Source organism: Periplaneta americana, chromosome 2, assembly GCF_040183065.1.
Source record: "Periplaneta americana isolate PAMFEO1 chromosome 2, P.americana_PAMFEO1_priV1, whole genome shotgun sequence".
Classification (NCBI taxonomy): domain Eukaryota; kingdom Metazoa; phylum Arthropoda; class Insecta; order Blattodea; family Blattidae; genus Periplaneta; species Periplaneta americana.
This window is the reverse complement of record NC_091118.1, coordinates 82,390,874-82,410,250: the sequence shown is the minus strand read 5'-3', so window position 1 is coordinate 82,410,250 and position 19,377 is coordinate 82,390,874. Positions and strand designations below refer to the sequence as shown.

At 32.9% G+C, this 19,377-nt stretch overlaps 1 protein-coding gene across 3 annotated transcripts in view; it reads left to right on the top strand.

Moving 5' to 3' along the window:
* LOC138694379 (klaroid protein-like) overlaps window positions 1-19,377 on the top strand; it is a 103,885-nt gene that overhangs the window by 14,637 nt on the left and 69,871 nt on the right. For 2 of the 3 annotated variants that reach the window (XM_069818060.1, XM_069818059.1), the window contains exon 4: window positions 10,974-11,081. The exons of the other annotated variant lie outside the window; for it this stretch is intronic. In XM_069818060.1, coding sequence (XP_069674161.1) covers window positions 10,974-11,081 — 108 coding nt within the window. The remainder of the gene's footprint in view (window positions 1-10,973; window positions 11,082-19,377) is intronic. 3 annotated transcript variants of the gene reach the window in all.

Below are 19,377 nucleotides of genomic sequence, written 5' to 3'. Positions count from 1 at the left end.
CTGATGCAACTTTCCCTACATGACGTTTCCTAAAATGAAGAATCACACGGTGTATATTCTACAAAATTGTAAATATACTAAAGTATACCTACTTAGTAGAAAATTTTATATAAAAATTAACCTTCATAAACATCAACAAGAAACACTAACATCTCTAGAAGAAGTTTAAACTGCTTTATTTTATCCGACAATGCTAGAAATGTTAGGTCCTCTAGGAGTACGCGCGCACTCTTGAGGGATCCAGCTGTGCGCCCTCTTTGAGGCCTTGTTGTACTGACAAAAAATTACAACAGATGGAAGTAGCATAGAATAACTGATTTCCCTCTTTGTGCGAACTTACAGGTTATGGAAGAACGTTTTCCATGCGCACATTGTAAAACCTATTTCAAAATTATTTCCTGAGAAAGAAACTAATTTCAAAATACACAAAATTACAAGATTAATATAAAAAATTGCAACTTACCAATAACTAATATAATCCTCAGCAATAAAAAGTGACTTCTATATCAGAACATCGCTTATGAAGATACCTTCTTACAAGTTCCACTTCAGCTCGTTGCAATGCAGCCAACATAGAAAATTAAAGCTGCGTACTCTTGTAGGACTGCGCGCTCTTTGGGTAACTACCCCTAAGTGTTATAACTTCTGACCCTGTTCTCGATCTGTTATAAATTCATTGTAAACGTTTTTATTTTTTAATGGGATGCCTAATTCTCCCATACATTGCCAGCAATTGGGTGATTAAGATATCGTTGTCTCTTTGATGTTTCTGAATAGACACTATGAACCGCCATATGGATACATGGTACAATTACCAGTAGTCTTTGAAATTTACTATGCCACCCTTCAACAGTGTTCAATGTCCGATGCAAACCATTTAGAATTTGGTTGTACTCGTACATGTTCCATATCATGGGACTGAAGAAACATGGTACTGCATGTAATTTTCCATGAGCTGGTCTACCTCTAATGTATACCCGTAATAAATTGTGGTCTAAAAAATCTGTCACTTCAAGCATTTCTCCTGAGATGGTACCGGTAGTGTAGATGTCATCATACATTTGAACCAGGTCATCAAGAGAAACAAACGGCAGAGCCATTATCAGTCTGGTATCATTTCTTACGGTACTACGTTATTAAGGTAACAGTCTTTCAATTCAATACTGACAATTTTTTCTAAATATTTCGGCAAAGTGGAACAGACATGACTTTTGAAGTGCATTTGGAAAAAGCCGTTGATGCTGGATTTATGGTCACGCGTTCGAAATCTTGCTTTTCTTGTCATTCTGTTAATCAATTTAACTATGTGCTTCCAATTTGACAAAATTTCCAGTATGTGTATGTGTACTGCTTTCCTTTAAAATGTTTATTCTACCATCTGCGTCAAAATTATTAATCATATAATATATATTACGTTTCATTGCGTCTGCCCCTCAGTACACATCTCCAATAAATCTTCGACTCATTTCTGTTTTTTCTTATATATTGATACCATTACATATAATTTGATAAACTAAAATTCTTTTTTCCTTTCTTCGATTCCAACATGACGTACAGGGATCCATTACGAAGAATTTTGCTCACAGGAACAAAATACGGTATGTAAGAAAAGGAAAAAATAAATTTTCCGTGGTTACGTAGAAAAATAAATTAATAAACATTCATTTCTGTGATTACAATTTATTACTTACACATACATTGATTATGCAGACCGAATGTCTTGAAATCGTCTATATTTTTCACGTAGACCAATTGTCTGTAGACTATAGAACAAAGAGGTCTAAATTGTTGTAGACATTAATTGGATACTTAACACTAGAAAGGTGCTAAGTGCCAAAATTAAAAAGAATGTGATATTTCACTAGAATGGTCCAAATTGCCAAGGGGCATTACATATCAACGAGGCTAAGTCCACAGAAGATTGTAGCAATGGTGCAAAGTTACCAGCGCTCTCGCATAAATAAGGTGCAATTTGCCATTCATCTTTATTTCTCTCTGTTGTTTATTTGTCGTGTTAATAGTGAAGTTATAGCAAAAAGTATTATTGATTATATATCGTGATGTTTTCTACAAACAGGAATATCAACATAATACGTAGGTAATGTAGGGCTATGAATTACATAGAAACATAATGTATACCTCTAGATGACACAGCTGGTTTGTTTTAAACTATTCAATTCCTAGTGTTAATAATTCAGAAAATGGAAGAAATGTCATCAATATTGATCTGAATGAAGGGGGGGGGGGGAGAGCAACGGTGAATAGTTCAATGGTTGAGTTGTTTGGACTTTTTCCATTGCTAATTTAAAAAAAATTGTAGCCTAACATTTGAAAATTAGCAATGGAAAAAGTCCAGACAACTCAACCATTGAGATGTCATCAAATTAGCACGTTTCTCTTTATTTAAGTGGTCTGAGAAATGCAGAATAAAATGGAGTGAGCTGACACCTGAGTAGAAAATAGCTGTATTTTCTAAGTTATATGACTAAGATTATCAACACTATCAACATTTCTGTTGGGTCTCTGTACTGTCATACCAGTACAACGACGTCAACATAGAACGTATGATAATCATGATGAAAGTCCAAGTAGTGAGGGTGATTTGCTTCCAGTCTGCAAAACCACTTTAATGGAAGTATTTGCAGAAATAAACAGATCTGTGGATAATAAATGGATCATAGTACCTAAGAAATGTTTATGAGACTTAACACCTTTCATAGATTGTGAAGTTTGTCTCTCAGTAAGAACTTATGTTAATTTTAGTAGTACTGGTATCATCAAACTATTGGTAAAGAATGGTGAAAAGTTGTCGTAAGTACTACCAAATTATATATATATATATATATATATATATATATATATATATATATATATATATATATTCTTAAAATTGTTCAAGATCAAAAGTTGCCGTATTTATTAATAAAATACTGTTCATAAATTTGACACTTTGCACCTTTCTGCTGTTAAGTATACAATTAGTCTTAGACCTTTTGAGAGTGGACATATTGCTTTTAGACCATGTGACCTGAAAGCTAATTTCCCCCTCACCCAAAGTTACTATAGGATTGTCTGGCCAGCAAGGAGGATCCAGTACTTTAGTTCACTTAAAAATGTTATTTGTCCTCATTATTCAAAAGTCTATTTTCCATTAAATGGCTTATGGCCAGTTTGTCCAAGTATTGTTAGAACACTTAACGACTGTTAAACCTTCAACAGTTTGTTAAATATAGTTTTTCCATTTGTTCAACACCAGTTTGGCTTAACAGATTCTTAACCGTTTGTTAACTTTAAATGTAGGATTTCAGGCCGTTAACTCATTTAACAAACAGTTAAACATGGCGGATAACACCACAGCTGTTCAGACAAAAGTTGTGAAAATAACATGTTATGTTTCTCTTTGAGGAATGTTTACAGTAAGGGGTGGTTTCACCAAGCTTCAGTAAATCAGTCCAAATGAAACATTAACTAGTACTGAACATTAAAATATTTACACAAGTACGTTTATATGTGCGCTGTCTCCCTAGACTTCAAGCCGAGCAGCTATATGTGCCTCGTCGCGCTAGTTACATCATGACTCTTCGACGGAGTAGTCAGTAGCGAGTTGGATTGTCATCCCAGGGGCCCGTGTTCGATTCTCGGCGATAACTTTTTTTTATTAACGTAACTAATTTTTATACTTGCTACCTTTCTTCATTTTTTTAATTTTGTGTACTAGAACGAATTATTTCGCAACTCTGGCTCCACTAGGAGAATTTAAAAAACTCTTGGGAGATCAATTTTCTTCCCGAAATAAAACAAAGATAAACAAACAAATTAAAGAAAAATAAAATAAATACACATGTGATTCTAATACTTCATCCACATGCCACCGGCATTGAGTCCACCAGATTGCGGAAATAGTTCTGGTCCTTAGCGAAATCTTTCCAGGTAGCCAGAACTTGATCCCAGAACTGATCTGGATTTTGAGGTGGGATGTCTCGATATTTGTCAATCCTCCTCTTTTTCATGCTTTTCTGTAAACCGTCTTTGAACGTTTATGGCAGTGTGCGCGGGGTGATTATCCTGCTGGAAAATTAAATTTCCATCGGAAAGAAAACGATTATAAATTCCAAGAATCCAGCTCTTTCGCTTCTGTTTTAAAGCCAGTGCAAACATATCTTAATATAATTCTAATAAATGAGAGTTAATATACCAATTAAGTTTTGTTATGTTTGAATGCACATTATGTATTAATTTACTAATATTTCTTAGGTACCGGTATGTAGTTATAATAATCACTTTCCTGTCTTAAATTAAAACTCAGTTGTATGTTACCTAGTTGACTAGTTTCAGCTTTGTCTCAGCCGTTTTTATGATATTCTAACCTATGATCAGTTTCTTCTAAAATTTTGAGTACCGGTACCACGATCTTCGTGACGCGGTATCTTTTATGAATTTTTGTGTCATTCAAATTATCAAAATGATCGGTTTTTAAATGGTTAACATTATCTCCATTTGACTCTTAATTTTCGAGCAGTTCCAGATATAACAATTCTGCGTCGAAACGTTCCGCCATTTTATATTGCAACTAATGAATAATTAAAAATTTAAAGACTGAAATTTCTATCACTAAATTTAATGATAGTTTTACTGGTTCGTTAGGCTAAAGATGCTTGGTGAGATATAAAAATGATTTAATGAACCAGTAAATACATTAATGAATCATTGAAACCTTAATGAAGCTTTGTGAAACTGGCCATAAGACTAGTAATATATAATTTAAAAGATATTTTTGAATATTAATATAGGGAAGATAATCTTTATAAGTCAACTGATTATCATACTGACGCTTATTTCGATGCTGAGCTATCATCCATTTAATATTGAGGAAATGTGCGATCTCAACGTGGCAAGAAATTGAAGTCAGATTTGAATATCCTACAAACAGAAGTAGGCCACTTGTTCCAATTCACCAGCTACTATTAACTCTAGATTCTATAGCCGATGTCAACAGTACTTCAAAATACGCAGTGAGTAAATAATAAAATGTTTCAGCAGCAATTGCTTCTTTAGGACGAAATTACATATAATTTATACATGAACCTGACTTAGAGAATTTTATATGGTACGGAATTCTCCTCGGGGTTTTGTGTACAGTTGACTACACACACATTCGTGTAATTATTGTCACCTGGTGGTCATAATGCTGAGATTTTTCTAAACAGAAATTCATATTTAGCATTATAAAATATAACCATACTTATAATAATTATTATTATTCAATAGTAGTCAATGCAACTTTCATTTATCAACTCTCTGTACTGTATGAATCATGGCTACTGTAACAGGTTACGATTTTACACATGTTTCATGACTTACTCTACAGTACAGAATTTAAATAATAATATCAGCCAATAAGAAGTTGTCTTATATATGCAAAATCATTACCAACTGCTGTTGAGTAGTTAGAATAGCATTAACAACAGTTAAAGTTAAGTGTTGGTTATTTTAAACAAAATTATGTTGGGAAAATGGAAAACATCTTAACAAAACGTTTAAAATAAACCACCTGTTAATTTAACATTTGTTAAGCCAAATTAAACATTACTTGGAAAAACTGGCCATTAATCTTTCATACAATGAGAGTGAGTCAATACAACCTTTATGCCCCTTTCTATTTCCACTTTGAAGAGAAATTCTCTTGAATTGTAACTGTCCTTTTGATTTAAGAACTTCACTTTAATATGGACGAGTCTATATTTATTTTTTTCTCTTCAAATACGCTAATATGTCTTCTTATTTTTTGGTGGCAGTATGAAGTATAATGTCACTTGCCTGCAGTTCAAGACTAATATCAAATAACTCCTGTAGAACATCACACATTAAAGCCATATCTAAAATGAAGACATTATGTGTGACCATATTTAAAGGAATCTCACACATTTTCTTCTTAGGATTGTCTCTGGTTTCATTACTCTTAACACTGGTGAAATGTGAAACTAATGCGTCATAATTTCTCTACAGGTACCAGTAGGTACACTTCTAAGTTAGAAGCAACTAATCGAGTAGCCAAGACTCTGTCAGAGTTAAGTACTGTAAAATGGGATGAGTAGGGTCGCAAGGATGAAGAGGGACGATTTTTTTTATTTCTTTGTGTCAAAAACTAAATTTAATAATAAAGAGTGTTTCTGTTTTTGTTCATAACGAGTGAACAAAATAAACACGCTCATTATTATATTTATTCTTTGACACAAAGAAATAAAAAATAGTAAAAATTCGTTCCTATTCACCCCATATCTAAAACTCACACTGTTCTGCATGTTTTCTTAGTTCCCTTGCATACTTCGGTGACTTATGGTAGAGGGTATACAGTTTGTCCAGGAAAGATGTAAAGTGGTTGATTGGTAAAGGAAAATCTTTTTTTGCTGCCATCTCCGACTGACAGTTTTCATTTGTGGTTAGCAAAATGCCAACTATGATTAGAGGAAAAGCTTGTTTAAGTAATGTAACCACAACTTTCTTATTTCCTAACATTACTGCTGCACCATAAAGTTGCAATGGAAAAAGGATTTAATTAAAAAACCCTTCATGAAACCTAAATTTTTAAATAATTCATTAAGCATTGAATATACCTTCAGCATTTACACTTTCGACTTCAATTACATGAAGAAAAATATTGGTTAGTTCCTTTATATCAGAAAGCATTGTTCTTAAATAAATAACCAATGCATTTAATTGGTGATTATTGTGTTCTGATCGAGTACTAGAGAAATTTTCCTGTTTTATTCAGTTATAATTTTATGACAGTTTTCTAGTATCATAGGTAATTATTTACTTTGGCTGACAGCACATTGTATCAACGAAATTTATTCAGAACTCCTTGACCTGACTTGGGAAATACGTGGAAACTACTAAAATTGAGCGGACAGCAATAATTTTCACTTTATCTAGTTAGTACTTACTTACGACTTTAAGGTACCTATGTATTCTTGGGTAGACTTCAGTATGTGGTATAGTTGACAGGGGCGACTGAGATCGGTGTGTTTGTTTTGATATTCCTTGTATGGAAGGCGTTGGGATGTATTGAGGCATTCCACGGAAAGGTCAACCCGGACACAATTTTGGGAAAGTTAATGAAGAAGAATTTTTTCTCCTTAAAGTTGTTAAAAAAAAGGTATATATTAAACATATCTGACTGAAAATTTGGTTAATTTAATGTCATGTATGTGATATTCCTGTTTAAAAATGAAGAGTTTGGAACAGCTGTGAAAGTGAAGAAAAATAACATAAATTTGGGAGTGGCTAGCAGCATTTTTAAGAAAATATTGAAAAGTTTTTGAGTACTAACAGAAAGGTAAGAATATTTGTAGTATATTCATAAGTATGAATATCTAAATCCATCTACAACAAAGGAAGATTCCTACTATAGAAATGTTTGATTGTTGTATGTCCTATATGTGACATTAAAAGGTTACATTTTTCATATTCTTTGGAAGCAACCTGTAGTAGGAGGATCACAAGTATTGGTATTACAAAAAAACCATTTCCAATGTATGTAGCTCACCCTTATTAAAGACTTATAAAAAATTATCCATTATAAATGAATATATATATGACCAGGTTTAGTAATATTCCTTACAATGTGCACCTCTGTCAAAAATCAAGCCCACATTTCTAGATAATAAAGACAAAATTTTAAGAAGCCCAGCCAAAGAAATCGTAGGTCTGCCATATGACTGTCCTAATATTATGTTATACGCACTCAAAAGTTTAGAGGTTTTGGTTTGATGAAGGCAGGATGGTAACCATACATGCAGCATTACAACATCTGTCAAAAACTAATAAACGAAGAGCTACAGTACATCTTCATAAAATACCTACGCGATTTTGATTCTGAGCAGCAACAAGCTCTTTTATCACTAGATATCACAAACATCAACCTTCCTAATCTATCAGGCCGTCAAATAAAAAGCATCGAAGGCTCTAGGAATTAAAAAATTGATCATCACGTAAGATTAGAGGTGGCATAGTACATGTATTTGCAGATGCCTAAACAATTTCATAACTCGGTGAGCAGACGAAGTGGCCTTTCCTGTATCTGAATGGACAAATATTTAAAAATTGTCATGCAACATCACTGCTGTACGAATAACTCCAGGAAGAAGTCTCAATACTGCTCATTGCTGCCACACCAGTTGTAACGAGATTGAATGAGTTACACACGTATTAGGCTTCTGCTCTAAAGAGGAACTTGAAAGAAACTCAAGATATCACAGAGTTCGTTCAGCACTGGCATCTTCACTACGCTCCTGAAACGGCAAGTATTTGAAGAAGTATATTGTATATCAACAAATGGTTCCAACAGAAGAGTTGATATTGTTGCAATTGATACAAAACATCAGAAGAAGAACTACAAGATTTGAGAAAACTATTAACATAAACTCAAGAAGTAGACCAAGAGAAGAGAGATATTTACAGAGATTGTATTGATGTAATAAAAGATTTCTTAGGAATTCTTCACCATCACATAATTTTATAATTAATTATATTATTTTAAACTATTGTTATTTTCTAAATATGTAATATTATTCCGTATTGTTATCTTTTTTTTTTTCCAGAAATTGAAGCTTTCATATATACCGTATCTTGAGTTTATTATTATAATTGTTGCTCAATTCATTCGTATTCTGGACCATCGTGATCAACTGCAGTTCAGCAGCAGACGAAAATTAATACCTTTTATTAGTAGGCCTTGTAATTCTGAACTGTTTGAAGTGAAAAATATAAAGGCGTTATGTTAAAATTATGTTTTGTTTCTTACCGACAAAAAAGCATGATTATTTGACAATTGATGATTTTATTATGACGGTTCTGCTAAAAAATCTTAAGTTTATTCCACATTGTCTTCAGTGGTGGTCTATACATCATGCTCCTCAAGCACAAAGAATTATTCCTCTACTTAATGATTGTAGCCCTATATCCTTGGTATATAGTTCACAATTGAAAATGTTGGAAAAAGTCAAAGGAAACGATTTTATTGTTGAAGGCAGATGATAGTCATCATTAGACTGCGGAACTTCATGCAATTGCATGTTTTTACTCATTTGGCATATTGAAAACGTGTAAATGGATCTTTGCCAATCATGGTTTTCATGTTCCAATGAAGCTAACTTTATTTTGCATAAACGCATATTTCGAGGGTTTTTTCTTTAAATGCATATATATATATATATATATATATATATATATATATATATATATATATATATTATTTTGCATATTTAAATGCATTTATTAACATCTTTTCTTGTTTTTCTCGATTTATTATTATCGAATATCACAATTTTCTCTGTGATGACAAAAAAATTTCTGTAATAAAAATAAGAATAATTTGCAAGAAATTTAAAATCATTGTTCAAGTCATGGAATTGCTGCGACGACATTGAATACTTCCTGATAGTGCACTCATTTCGTAGTTACCAAAACCGAATGTATTTAAATGCCGGTACCTGCGACAATGGATACTGTTAGTGCTCTCTGATTTCATGGAACAAAAACTGAATGAAGTCATATGGATTGTAAATTTTCATTTCAAGAGGCAGTTTAATTGCTGACGAGTTATACTGCACAACCAAGAGAAGAACCAGCGCATGATTAATCTGCTTACAAGTTTAACTGCCACCTGTCTCATTAAGGAATTTGGGGAAAAAGAAATGTTTACACGATATCTTATTTATATCACTGGTGTACAAACTACAGAAAATTTGTTGCCTAATTAAAAGAAAGCATGTGTTACCGACATTATTTAACGTGGAACCTATTTTGTGAAAATGTCCATTATCATTATTTTTTCTTGTCTATGCACATCTTGTGCCTTAGAGAGAGAGTGCAGATGCAGTCTGCAACATATCATTATTGGAAAAATAAATAAAGTTAAACGTTCCATGCATAAAGGAAAAGAAAGTTTAAAAAAGATTAGAAAGTTGAAATGATATGAATTCAAAATAATATTTATGTGCAATAAGCAATTAGTACATTTAAAGAAAAAGAAGAAATGGATTTAATAAAAATGATGACTTGTTGACTATTATTATTTTACATTATTTTCGTATATCATATTGTTATCAAACTAAATAAACCTCAGTTTTATTTTTTACTGCATATACTTGTCTTTAGCGTATATTTCAATAGTTTTTACTGTATAGTTGCATGTAGCCTATAGTTTCTGTTTTTAATGCATGAAGTTCTGCGGTCTAGTCATTATGTTTCTAAGAATTTGTAACTAGATTTATGCTACTCTTGTTCACAGATTTTAGACATTTGTATCATAATCACTATCCCACTGTGTATTATTAAATTTAGTAAATGTAATTTCTTTTGAAGGAAATATTACTATTTTTCTCAACTATAGGTATTCTTCCTAGAATATTACCAGTACAGTATCTCATTTTGTATATTAGAATTAATATTTTATTAATGTTTTCCAGTCAAGTACCAGTATTACTTTTATAGTCAAATTTTAGACACATCTTCTCTGATTAGTACTTTTATGATTAAATTATTTTGTTACTCTTTCAGTTAATTTTAATAATTTTTATTTTCCATTGACATTTTAGACATGTTTCCTTACATTTTCTACCGCATTTTGTATTATTAAATTTAATAATATTTCTCACAAGGAATCTGTTAATGAGCTCATGTCTAAAACCTCCCATCAAATTTCTCACATTATTACATCTCCACAGCCAGTAAACAGATACAAAAAATATGCGCTGTTGTTTCTTAATACAACAGAGTAAGTTTTCACACACTGAAAGTTAATATGAACAGCCAATTTTTTTTATATTTTCTACCTGTTGTGAAGAGCTAACTCATTAACATTTCCCTTGTCAGTTAATATTTCTTTTCTACTTAAATTTTAGACAAGACGTCTACTTGCCTTACAGATGACTGAATTTAATATTTTTGCTCATACCAAATCTTTTTTGTAGATATTTCTAAGAACCTACTCAGCATGATGGACGTAACTGTAAAGAAAAAAATAGATTTATATGATGCTGATAAAATAGAATTACCAGATTTTGCTCTGGAAATTTCAGGTAAATCACTTGTTTTCATCTTTAAGTAGCAATAAAGACATCTCGTAATCAAACTTTGAATATCTTGTTTTTCCATGTCATTATTATTCAACCTTCACTATGCCGTTTTCTCATTATGCAAACGTAGCTCAGTTAACTGATTGCTGTTCACCAAAAGACACAACAGTTGGATTTCAGGTAGATACTGTGAATTTTGTAGCAGACAAAGCAAGTCAGCCAGGGTTTCCTTTAGCAGTTTGGTTCCTCCTTTCATCCCCCAACCACTGTTGCACTGTCACAGAATTTTCAACTTTTCGCATTTGAAAATTATACAGTTAAATATAATGATCAAATAAAGAATTACTAGTTACAACATTATCTCATAGTCCCTAAAATATCTCTATATTTCAAAAGGCATATTCTGTTAATGTGTAGGGATGAAGGGAGATAGAGCTCTCGTGTTTTCACAATCTCATCACAGGATGAATAAGTAGTCAACATGATTCCTACTGCTTTATCCTCAGAGCAGTTTAAAATGATAAGGGATGGACCTGAGCCAAGAGTACTGTAGATTTCCAGGATTGAATCCTCGTTCTTTAGTTAATGGCCAGTATTTTATATTACCCGAGTTAACTCACCTCTACTAAGTACCGGTATTTTAATATAAAATTTTAGAGTAACTTACCTTGATTAATTAAATTGGGTTTTAATTGATTACACATATTAGTAATATCTACATTACTTACCTATTTCTGTGAAAATACATACATTATGACATTTTTTATCCATTACATCATTTTCTCTACTCGGATGTTATTCTTCCTGTTATCTTTCTTTCACTGCAGTTGTTGATGCAAAATATATCAGTTTAAAACTAGACAACCTAATGTTGGATGTATGTAATCAGTTCATGACACCAATTATATATCTTAATACAATTTATACTATTGTTGTTAACGTAATTGAGACAATTAAGAGATTTCTTCTAAAATCCTGTGATTATTGTGACTGAATCTTATAATATATTTATTTAATTTATGTTTGTTTCGCATTGCGTTATCATACAAGTTGCGAATAATTTTGTGGTTAGCCTACATAATGTGTAAATATATTTTTAAACACTCGGAAATCTAATTACCAATTTTTGACAATACAACTCCAGCATCACAATTTTGACTTTTGGATCAACAATAAGCTAATAAAAAAATTTGAAACAAAATACTTCGACGATATTATCTTTAGATGCAAGTCTGTACTAAATAATAATAATAATAATAATAATAATAATAATAATAATAATAATAATACAGTAAAATTCCTTGTATATGTTTCGCACTTATGTGTTCTTCACACTTATTTCTCTTTTTTTTTTTTTGAGGTTCAGGAGAAGTTCCTATACTTTCCATGGTAATTTATTTCGAATATATGTTTTTAGTTTAGCAGTAGAGAGGGCAAGATAGTTGAATGAGGAGGGGAGAGGAGAGGAGAGGAGGGGAAACTGACATAATTGAAAATAATGTCAGTTTCAGCTCAGGATCCCGTGGTTGCAGTGAGACTTGGAGGCCATATTGGGCCATACGATGTATGGGGTCCTACAATTACTGGTATATAATGTACGGTATCATATGGGAAAGGGAAAATTTTGCCTGTGCACAGCTAACGACATATGGCTACCTAAGTTTCGTACACGGAGATTTGAACGGGTGTTAGATTATCTCTTGCTGTATCTAATACATCTTCTTTCATGTTAATAAATATAAATGGTCCCCACTACAGCACTGGGATCCAGAACCATATGTATAAAAGAATGGTGGAAAAATACCGATATGCTGCAGATACCTACACACTCCAGGATTCATAAAGACAAGTGTACTACTACTATAAAAGCATCATGGAATCTTCTTTAAATTAAGTGTGATTCACAATTAAAAGGTAAATCAAAATAATTGAATCCTGGAGTCCAAGAGCGGCCCAAATCGACTTTTTTTTTACCGAAATTGAGTTAGATATGTGATTGAATTCCTCTTGTTACTGCGCATTTGTATACAAAAACTCCAACATTTAACCATGCTAAAGTTATGCGAAATATCTGTCAGAGCCAAAGAGAGACCCTACTTCAGGCGCTTGGGCCTCTGTTGTAATACATTTACCATTAAGCAGTTTCCGCATTTTGTCGCTAGATGGCAGTAGGAGAATTATACAACAACTGTCAGGAAATTACTTCAACTTAGGACAGCGAATCATCTAGGGATAATATAAGTCGGGAGACCAATATCTCATGTTTGTATTTTTTATCATGAACATGTAGCAAAGATTAACTCGGAAAAGAATAAGACTTTGTATAAGATATACACTAAAAACACAACTAAATAAACACAAAAAGAAGGGAAATTTGTTTTATGATAAAGAAAACTCTGATATTGAAATGTTATGTTTTATAGTCCCGTCGCTCTAATTTCCGGCAGCCAATCGCGTTCCAGGTCGGCTACATTTGAACGTGTGCGTCTTGTGATTCGCTGATTCATTTCTTAAGGCTCGATAAATACTTAATATAATCGCCCGCCATTTTAGCTCGTTTGTTGGCGTTCGCAGAAAGCACACGAAGACGTTATTTGCCGCTCAATTATTTGCTGAATTACATTGCGTTTGATTTATTATCATAGGAGCTACGACATGATAATGTTTAACGGTGTGGCAAATAGAATCCTCGTATGGTAGCTCGGCAACGTAAGACCAAAAATGGCGCACGATACTACCTACCTAGACTTTAGAGAGCCTTCACTTTCTAAGACGTAAGCAAAGAGGCGGAGTCACGCCGGAAATAACAGTGTCGGTACTATAATTTCATGCTAACCATAATGTCTTAAGTATTATGAGTAATATACACCTCTCCTGCAGCTCTGCTAAACATTTCATATCCACATATATTTTATCTGAGGCAATTGTGGCTACACAGTTTTTCTATTCATAGGCTCATTCTATACCGACATAGCAAATAGGCTGGCACCTAAGTTTTATAGCCTATCCTATTGAAAGTTGAGTTGTTTGTAGGTATATATGATGTAAATAAATATGCAAAATATTTTCTCTGGAGCTGTAGTAGTTTGGAATATTGAAGGGCTGAAATGTGCGTTATATAAGCTGTGTTGAGAAATGTGTTTGCTACATATTTAGAAAAATTAATGTATTTACACATCTAATGGTAGGCATACAGTGGCGATGAAATTTTGGCTGTGGATAGTAAACACGTATATTGAAGTAGTTTCACAGTGAAATGCGTTACATTTTGAAAACTGGAGGTATTATTAATCAATAACTTAATACATTTACATAACACTTTATTTTAGCTCGGAGGAACATAAGAATTGTTGGTAAAGTAGTAACTTAATTTAAATTGGCAGAGGTGTTTGTCACATATTTCTTAATATAAATATACATTTTCTACCTGTTTTTCAAATTCTAAATGTATGTTCACACCCCTGAGAACACTTTCCAAATCCTGGTATGGATCCTGTCTGCAAGAAACAAAGGTATAATGTTGCATTTTGTAAGAAACGTCCAACAGTGAACATTGAATTTTCAATATTTACATAATTGTATCTAAAACACTGCATTCTAGCAGGAGTTAAGATAACCCATTCTGTGTGTACGGTAGCTATGTATTATTCACCAAAATATAAACCTCATGTTTCAGGGTGCAAATCTACCTAAGGAATTTAATGCCAGCAAAGGGTCATTCCATGGTTACGAGTGTGACATTTGCATTTAAATTTCTTTGTTTTAAAATTAAGTTTAATCTAATATATAGTGTTTATTTCAGCACACCAATTATTGGAATGTCTTCTTCTCAAGAAGAGCAAACACCTCCAACAAATAGATTTAAAAATTCATTATAACAATTTGAGTACCGGTATAACTTTATAACTTATAACTTTAAACCTTGGTTATGGGTGTGACATTATTCAGACATAGATTTGTGACCTTAAAGGTTCTAATGAAGGTTCTATGAATTAAATTGAGAGTAGTGAATATCACTATTTTTTCAAGAATGTACAGTTAATGAAGTATCTATTCCATAGTCTTAAAGTATTTGTGGATTATAATTCTTTCAGATATGAATCTTTTTGTTTGTTACGGGTGTGACGAGTGCAGCAAGGTGTTTAATTAAGTGTGTAATATGTAGGAAAAACCTAGGTACTGTACAAATGAAGTCCGTAATAGGTTTTCAAACTTATTTTTAGTGAAGTACCTTCAAGTAGATCACACAATTGCAAGTTTGGAAGTAAATCCCAAAAAGGCAAAGTATATGATTATGTCTCGTGACCAGAATATAGTATGAAATGGAAATATAAAAATTGGAAATTTATCCTTTGAAAGGGTGGTAAAGTTCAAATATCATGGAGCAACAGTAACAAATATAAATGACACTTGGGAGGAAATTAAACGCAGATTAAATATGGAAAATGCTTATTATTATTCGGTTGAAAAGCTTTGGTCATCCAGTCTGCTCTCAAAAAAGCTCAAAGAATTTATAAAACAGTTATATTATCAGTTATTCTGTATGGTTGTGATTACCGGTTATTCTGTATGGTTGTGAAACTTGGACTCTCACTTTGAGAGAGGAACAGAGATTAAGAGTGTTCGAGAATAAGGTGCTTAGGGAAATATTTGGGGCTGAGAGGGATGAAGTTATAGGAAAAAGTTACACAACATAGAACGTATTCTTCACCTAACATAATTATAAATATTAAATCCAGACGTTAGAGATGGGCGTGGTATGTAGTACGTATGGGCGAATCCAGAAATGCATATAGAGTGTTAGTTGGGAGGCCGGAGGGAAAAAGATCTTTGGGGAAGCCAAGACGTAGATGGGAGGATAATGTAAAACTGGATTTGAGGGAGGTGAGATATAATGGTAAAGAATGGATTAATCTTGCTCAGGATAGGGACCGATAGTGAGCTTATGTGAGGGTGGCAATGAACTTTCGGATTCCTTAAAAGCCATTTGTAAATAAGTAAGGTCACACAATTGCAAATCATAGCCTAAAGTGGACTTTGTAGGCCTACTCCTTGCACAACACTGATAAAAAAATTAACATTAACAGGCTCTACTTAACTGATTTGCTTGAAATGGGAAATGTTATTTTACTTATTAACTAGGGAAATAAAATAAAAAGTAATACAGTTTAGCCAACAATAATTGTTGGTCTTGTAAACGATGTAATGAACCTTGAACCTTAAAAGTTGGTCATTCAGCTCACTGATTACATCTTCGAGTGAAGCTTCCACTTCTCTAGGTTTCGATTGCCTATCTACTTAATTCCACTATGTGTAAATAACACCATTTTTAATATTTGTTACAGTTTGAATGATATGGTAAAAAATCTTAGTTTTACTAAGATAACACAGTCTAGTTACTGGTATATATTTTTCCTCAATAATGTTGCAAGATAAAATTTCCAAAAGTTCTCCAGGTGTTCCAGAAAAATATGGTACCAGTACTTCCTTTTTTACAGCTTCAACTTTCTAAAGTTGAAATTTACGTGATAGTAGTACACGCAAAGTAAACTGGAAGATAGGACCATATGAGGTCGTAATTCGTAGAACTTGCTTAGCCCAACTCATTCAGTGCCCTTAGCATTTTCTTCTGCAAATAATTTAAAGGCTTCCCTTACAATAACAACTATGTATCTCTTCTGGAAAATATGTCACTTGCCTGTATTTGAATCTTTGACAGACTTTGTATCTTTTTTCCCGGAGCCTGGTAACTAATGTCATCTCTGCAATAAAAGTTGTACACGAGTTCAATTTTTTCTTTTCTTATAGCTCTTTGGGACCTATGTTTGCTGCCTTCAGTCTTCTTAAATGCAGGCGGAATTTCCTATGTTAATTTCATGAGAACAGCTTGCTGCTCCGATGGACTTTTGGGCATTGACAGCTTGACTCTGTTGACTGCCTTTCTGACTGAATGGACTGATACAAACCTGATGACGACATTTCTTCCTAAGGTGGTGGTTGCATGGAAGCAAGTTTTTTCTTTCCGGATATTTCTTCCGATGAGCATTGTTTCTTGCTCGTTTATCTTTTAACTTTTTAGAATCTGATAACAATTCAATTTTTTTCTTCTTTCTTCATTCCTTTTTCTTTCTTTCACTAGGTAAGCTTCTTTCAATCCAGAATCAGCTATTATTTTCTTTCTTCAAGCAGCGACTCTTTTATAGGAGGCATCTACATACAAATATTTCCACAAGAAATTGCATTGTTTTTGGGATTTTATTGAAGAAATCTACTTTACCTACTCTGTAATGAGCCTATTGCTATTAATAAAGAACCAGCATTTTAGTCTTATGCTTAAAGCTGTAGACTAAAATCTTAGAATGCCACAGAACTCTATTTAAAAAGTAACATTGATAAAACCGATTTATAATTTAAAGAAAAAAGAATTCAACCTTCCTAAACTAAACCTTTTCTACATGTCTCAAAAGTATATAAAGTAATTTCAAAGGCTTAGGTAACTAGGTCAACCTAGGCCTACTCACAGCATCACAATGCAAGCAACACTGCATTCCTCCTGGACCTATTTGTTATGGGTGTGACAGAAAATACATAATTAAAAAACATTTAAAAGTCTAATTGACATTACATTATTTTTGGGGATGATGAAGAACTAATTCCTAGCCTTACTTTTGCTAATTTTAACAAACTTATTAATTTTAGTTTAGTTATATAAAGTTAACTTAGTCACGTTTTTTGTTGTGGGTGTGACAGCAATACACTTATTAAGTGCTATAATAGCAAAGAAACTTACCTCAACATTTTTTTATTGCTTGACTGATGAGTTCAAACTATGAACAACAGCACATGTATATAAAAAAGAGAATTTTGACATTGTACAGTAAGTTAGATAGGTGTGTTAATTTGACTTTTCCTAATACAAAACCTTGTATACAGACACTCAACTTCAACTACGTATAAAAGATAAAAATAAAGATAAATCATAATTTTGTTTTCAATTCTTATAATAGGCCTATAATACTTTTACTACAGAATCAATTAGTAGAAATTATATAATATTAGGCTATATTATTATTTTTTTAAGATTCTGTTCAATTCTTCATGGAATGGCCCCACATGTTTGTTTAGTAATCCATGAAACATGTGCTCTGTCACAATGTAACACCTGACCCAGTCCTGAAGCAGTTCGTGAACCACTATTGGAAAAACTGAAATTTCTCACTAACAGTGGATAATGACTGATCACTCAACACTAGTGACTGCTGTTTCACCTTTGAAAGAATTTATTGATAAACTTATTGACAAATGGATTACCATGCGACACACAGTTTCATTGTGTGACATCAGGCTCAGTTTCTAACTCAATGCAAAGAGAATTTAAAGGAACAGTAGATGTTGCAGAAAACTCATTTATTCTTCAAGATGCAGTATAAGGTTATCATTGGGCCAATGATAAGGTTACACTCCAACCTGTAGTAGTGTATATATACAAACCTGAAACTCCATCTCAACCAAAAAATCTTACTCGGAATATAAAGTTTATATTGCTTTCACGTACTAAATACTAGGTTACAGTACGGTACCGTGTTGACTAGTTTCAACCTCTTGTGGGCTATCTTCAGAACTGAGTGGTCTTAATGCCTTCTGATTGCGTTTCTTATGGGGTTGTGTTTGTGTAGTGTAATGTGAAGTCAAAAAGTGTGTGTGTTCTGAAATTGAGCTGTGTGTTGAGGATTTCATGCGGGTGTGTTTTTGTGTGCCTGCATATTTCGTATTGTTCTAGTGTGTTTAGTTTCTGGTTTTTCGGTTGGAGATGTAGAATTTACATGTCTGTGTTTATGTTGCTGTAGGTGTGGTTGGTATTCGTGATGTGGTTGTATTGTTTGTTTGTGTTGTTTGTATGTTGAGATGCTTTTGTAGAGTGTTTTGTGTTCTGTATGCGATATTTTAATTTAATTTCTTGAATGAGGTTGCAATCTTGTGTGTGTTTTTGTTTTCATATGTTAGTGTGATGTATTTTTTGCGTTCTTGTGTTTGTGTTGTATTCCTATGTTTTTTGCAACATAACACAGACATAGAAATTCTACATCGGCAACCAAAAAACCAGAATCAAAACACACTAGAACAATACGAAATGTACAGGCACACAAAAACACACCTGCATGAAAACCTCAACACACAACTCAATTTCAGAACACACATACTCTTTGACTCCACATTACACTACACATACACACTCCCACAAGAAACGCAATCAGAAGGCACGTTACCACCCAGTTCTGAAGCTAGCCCTCAATAGGCT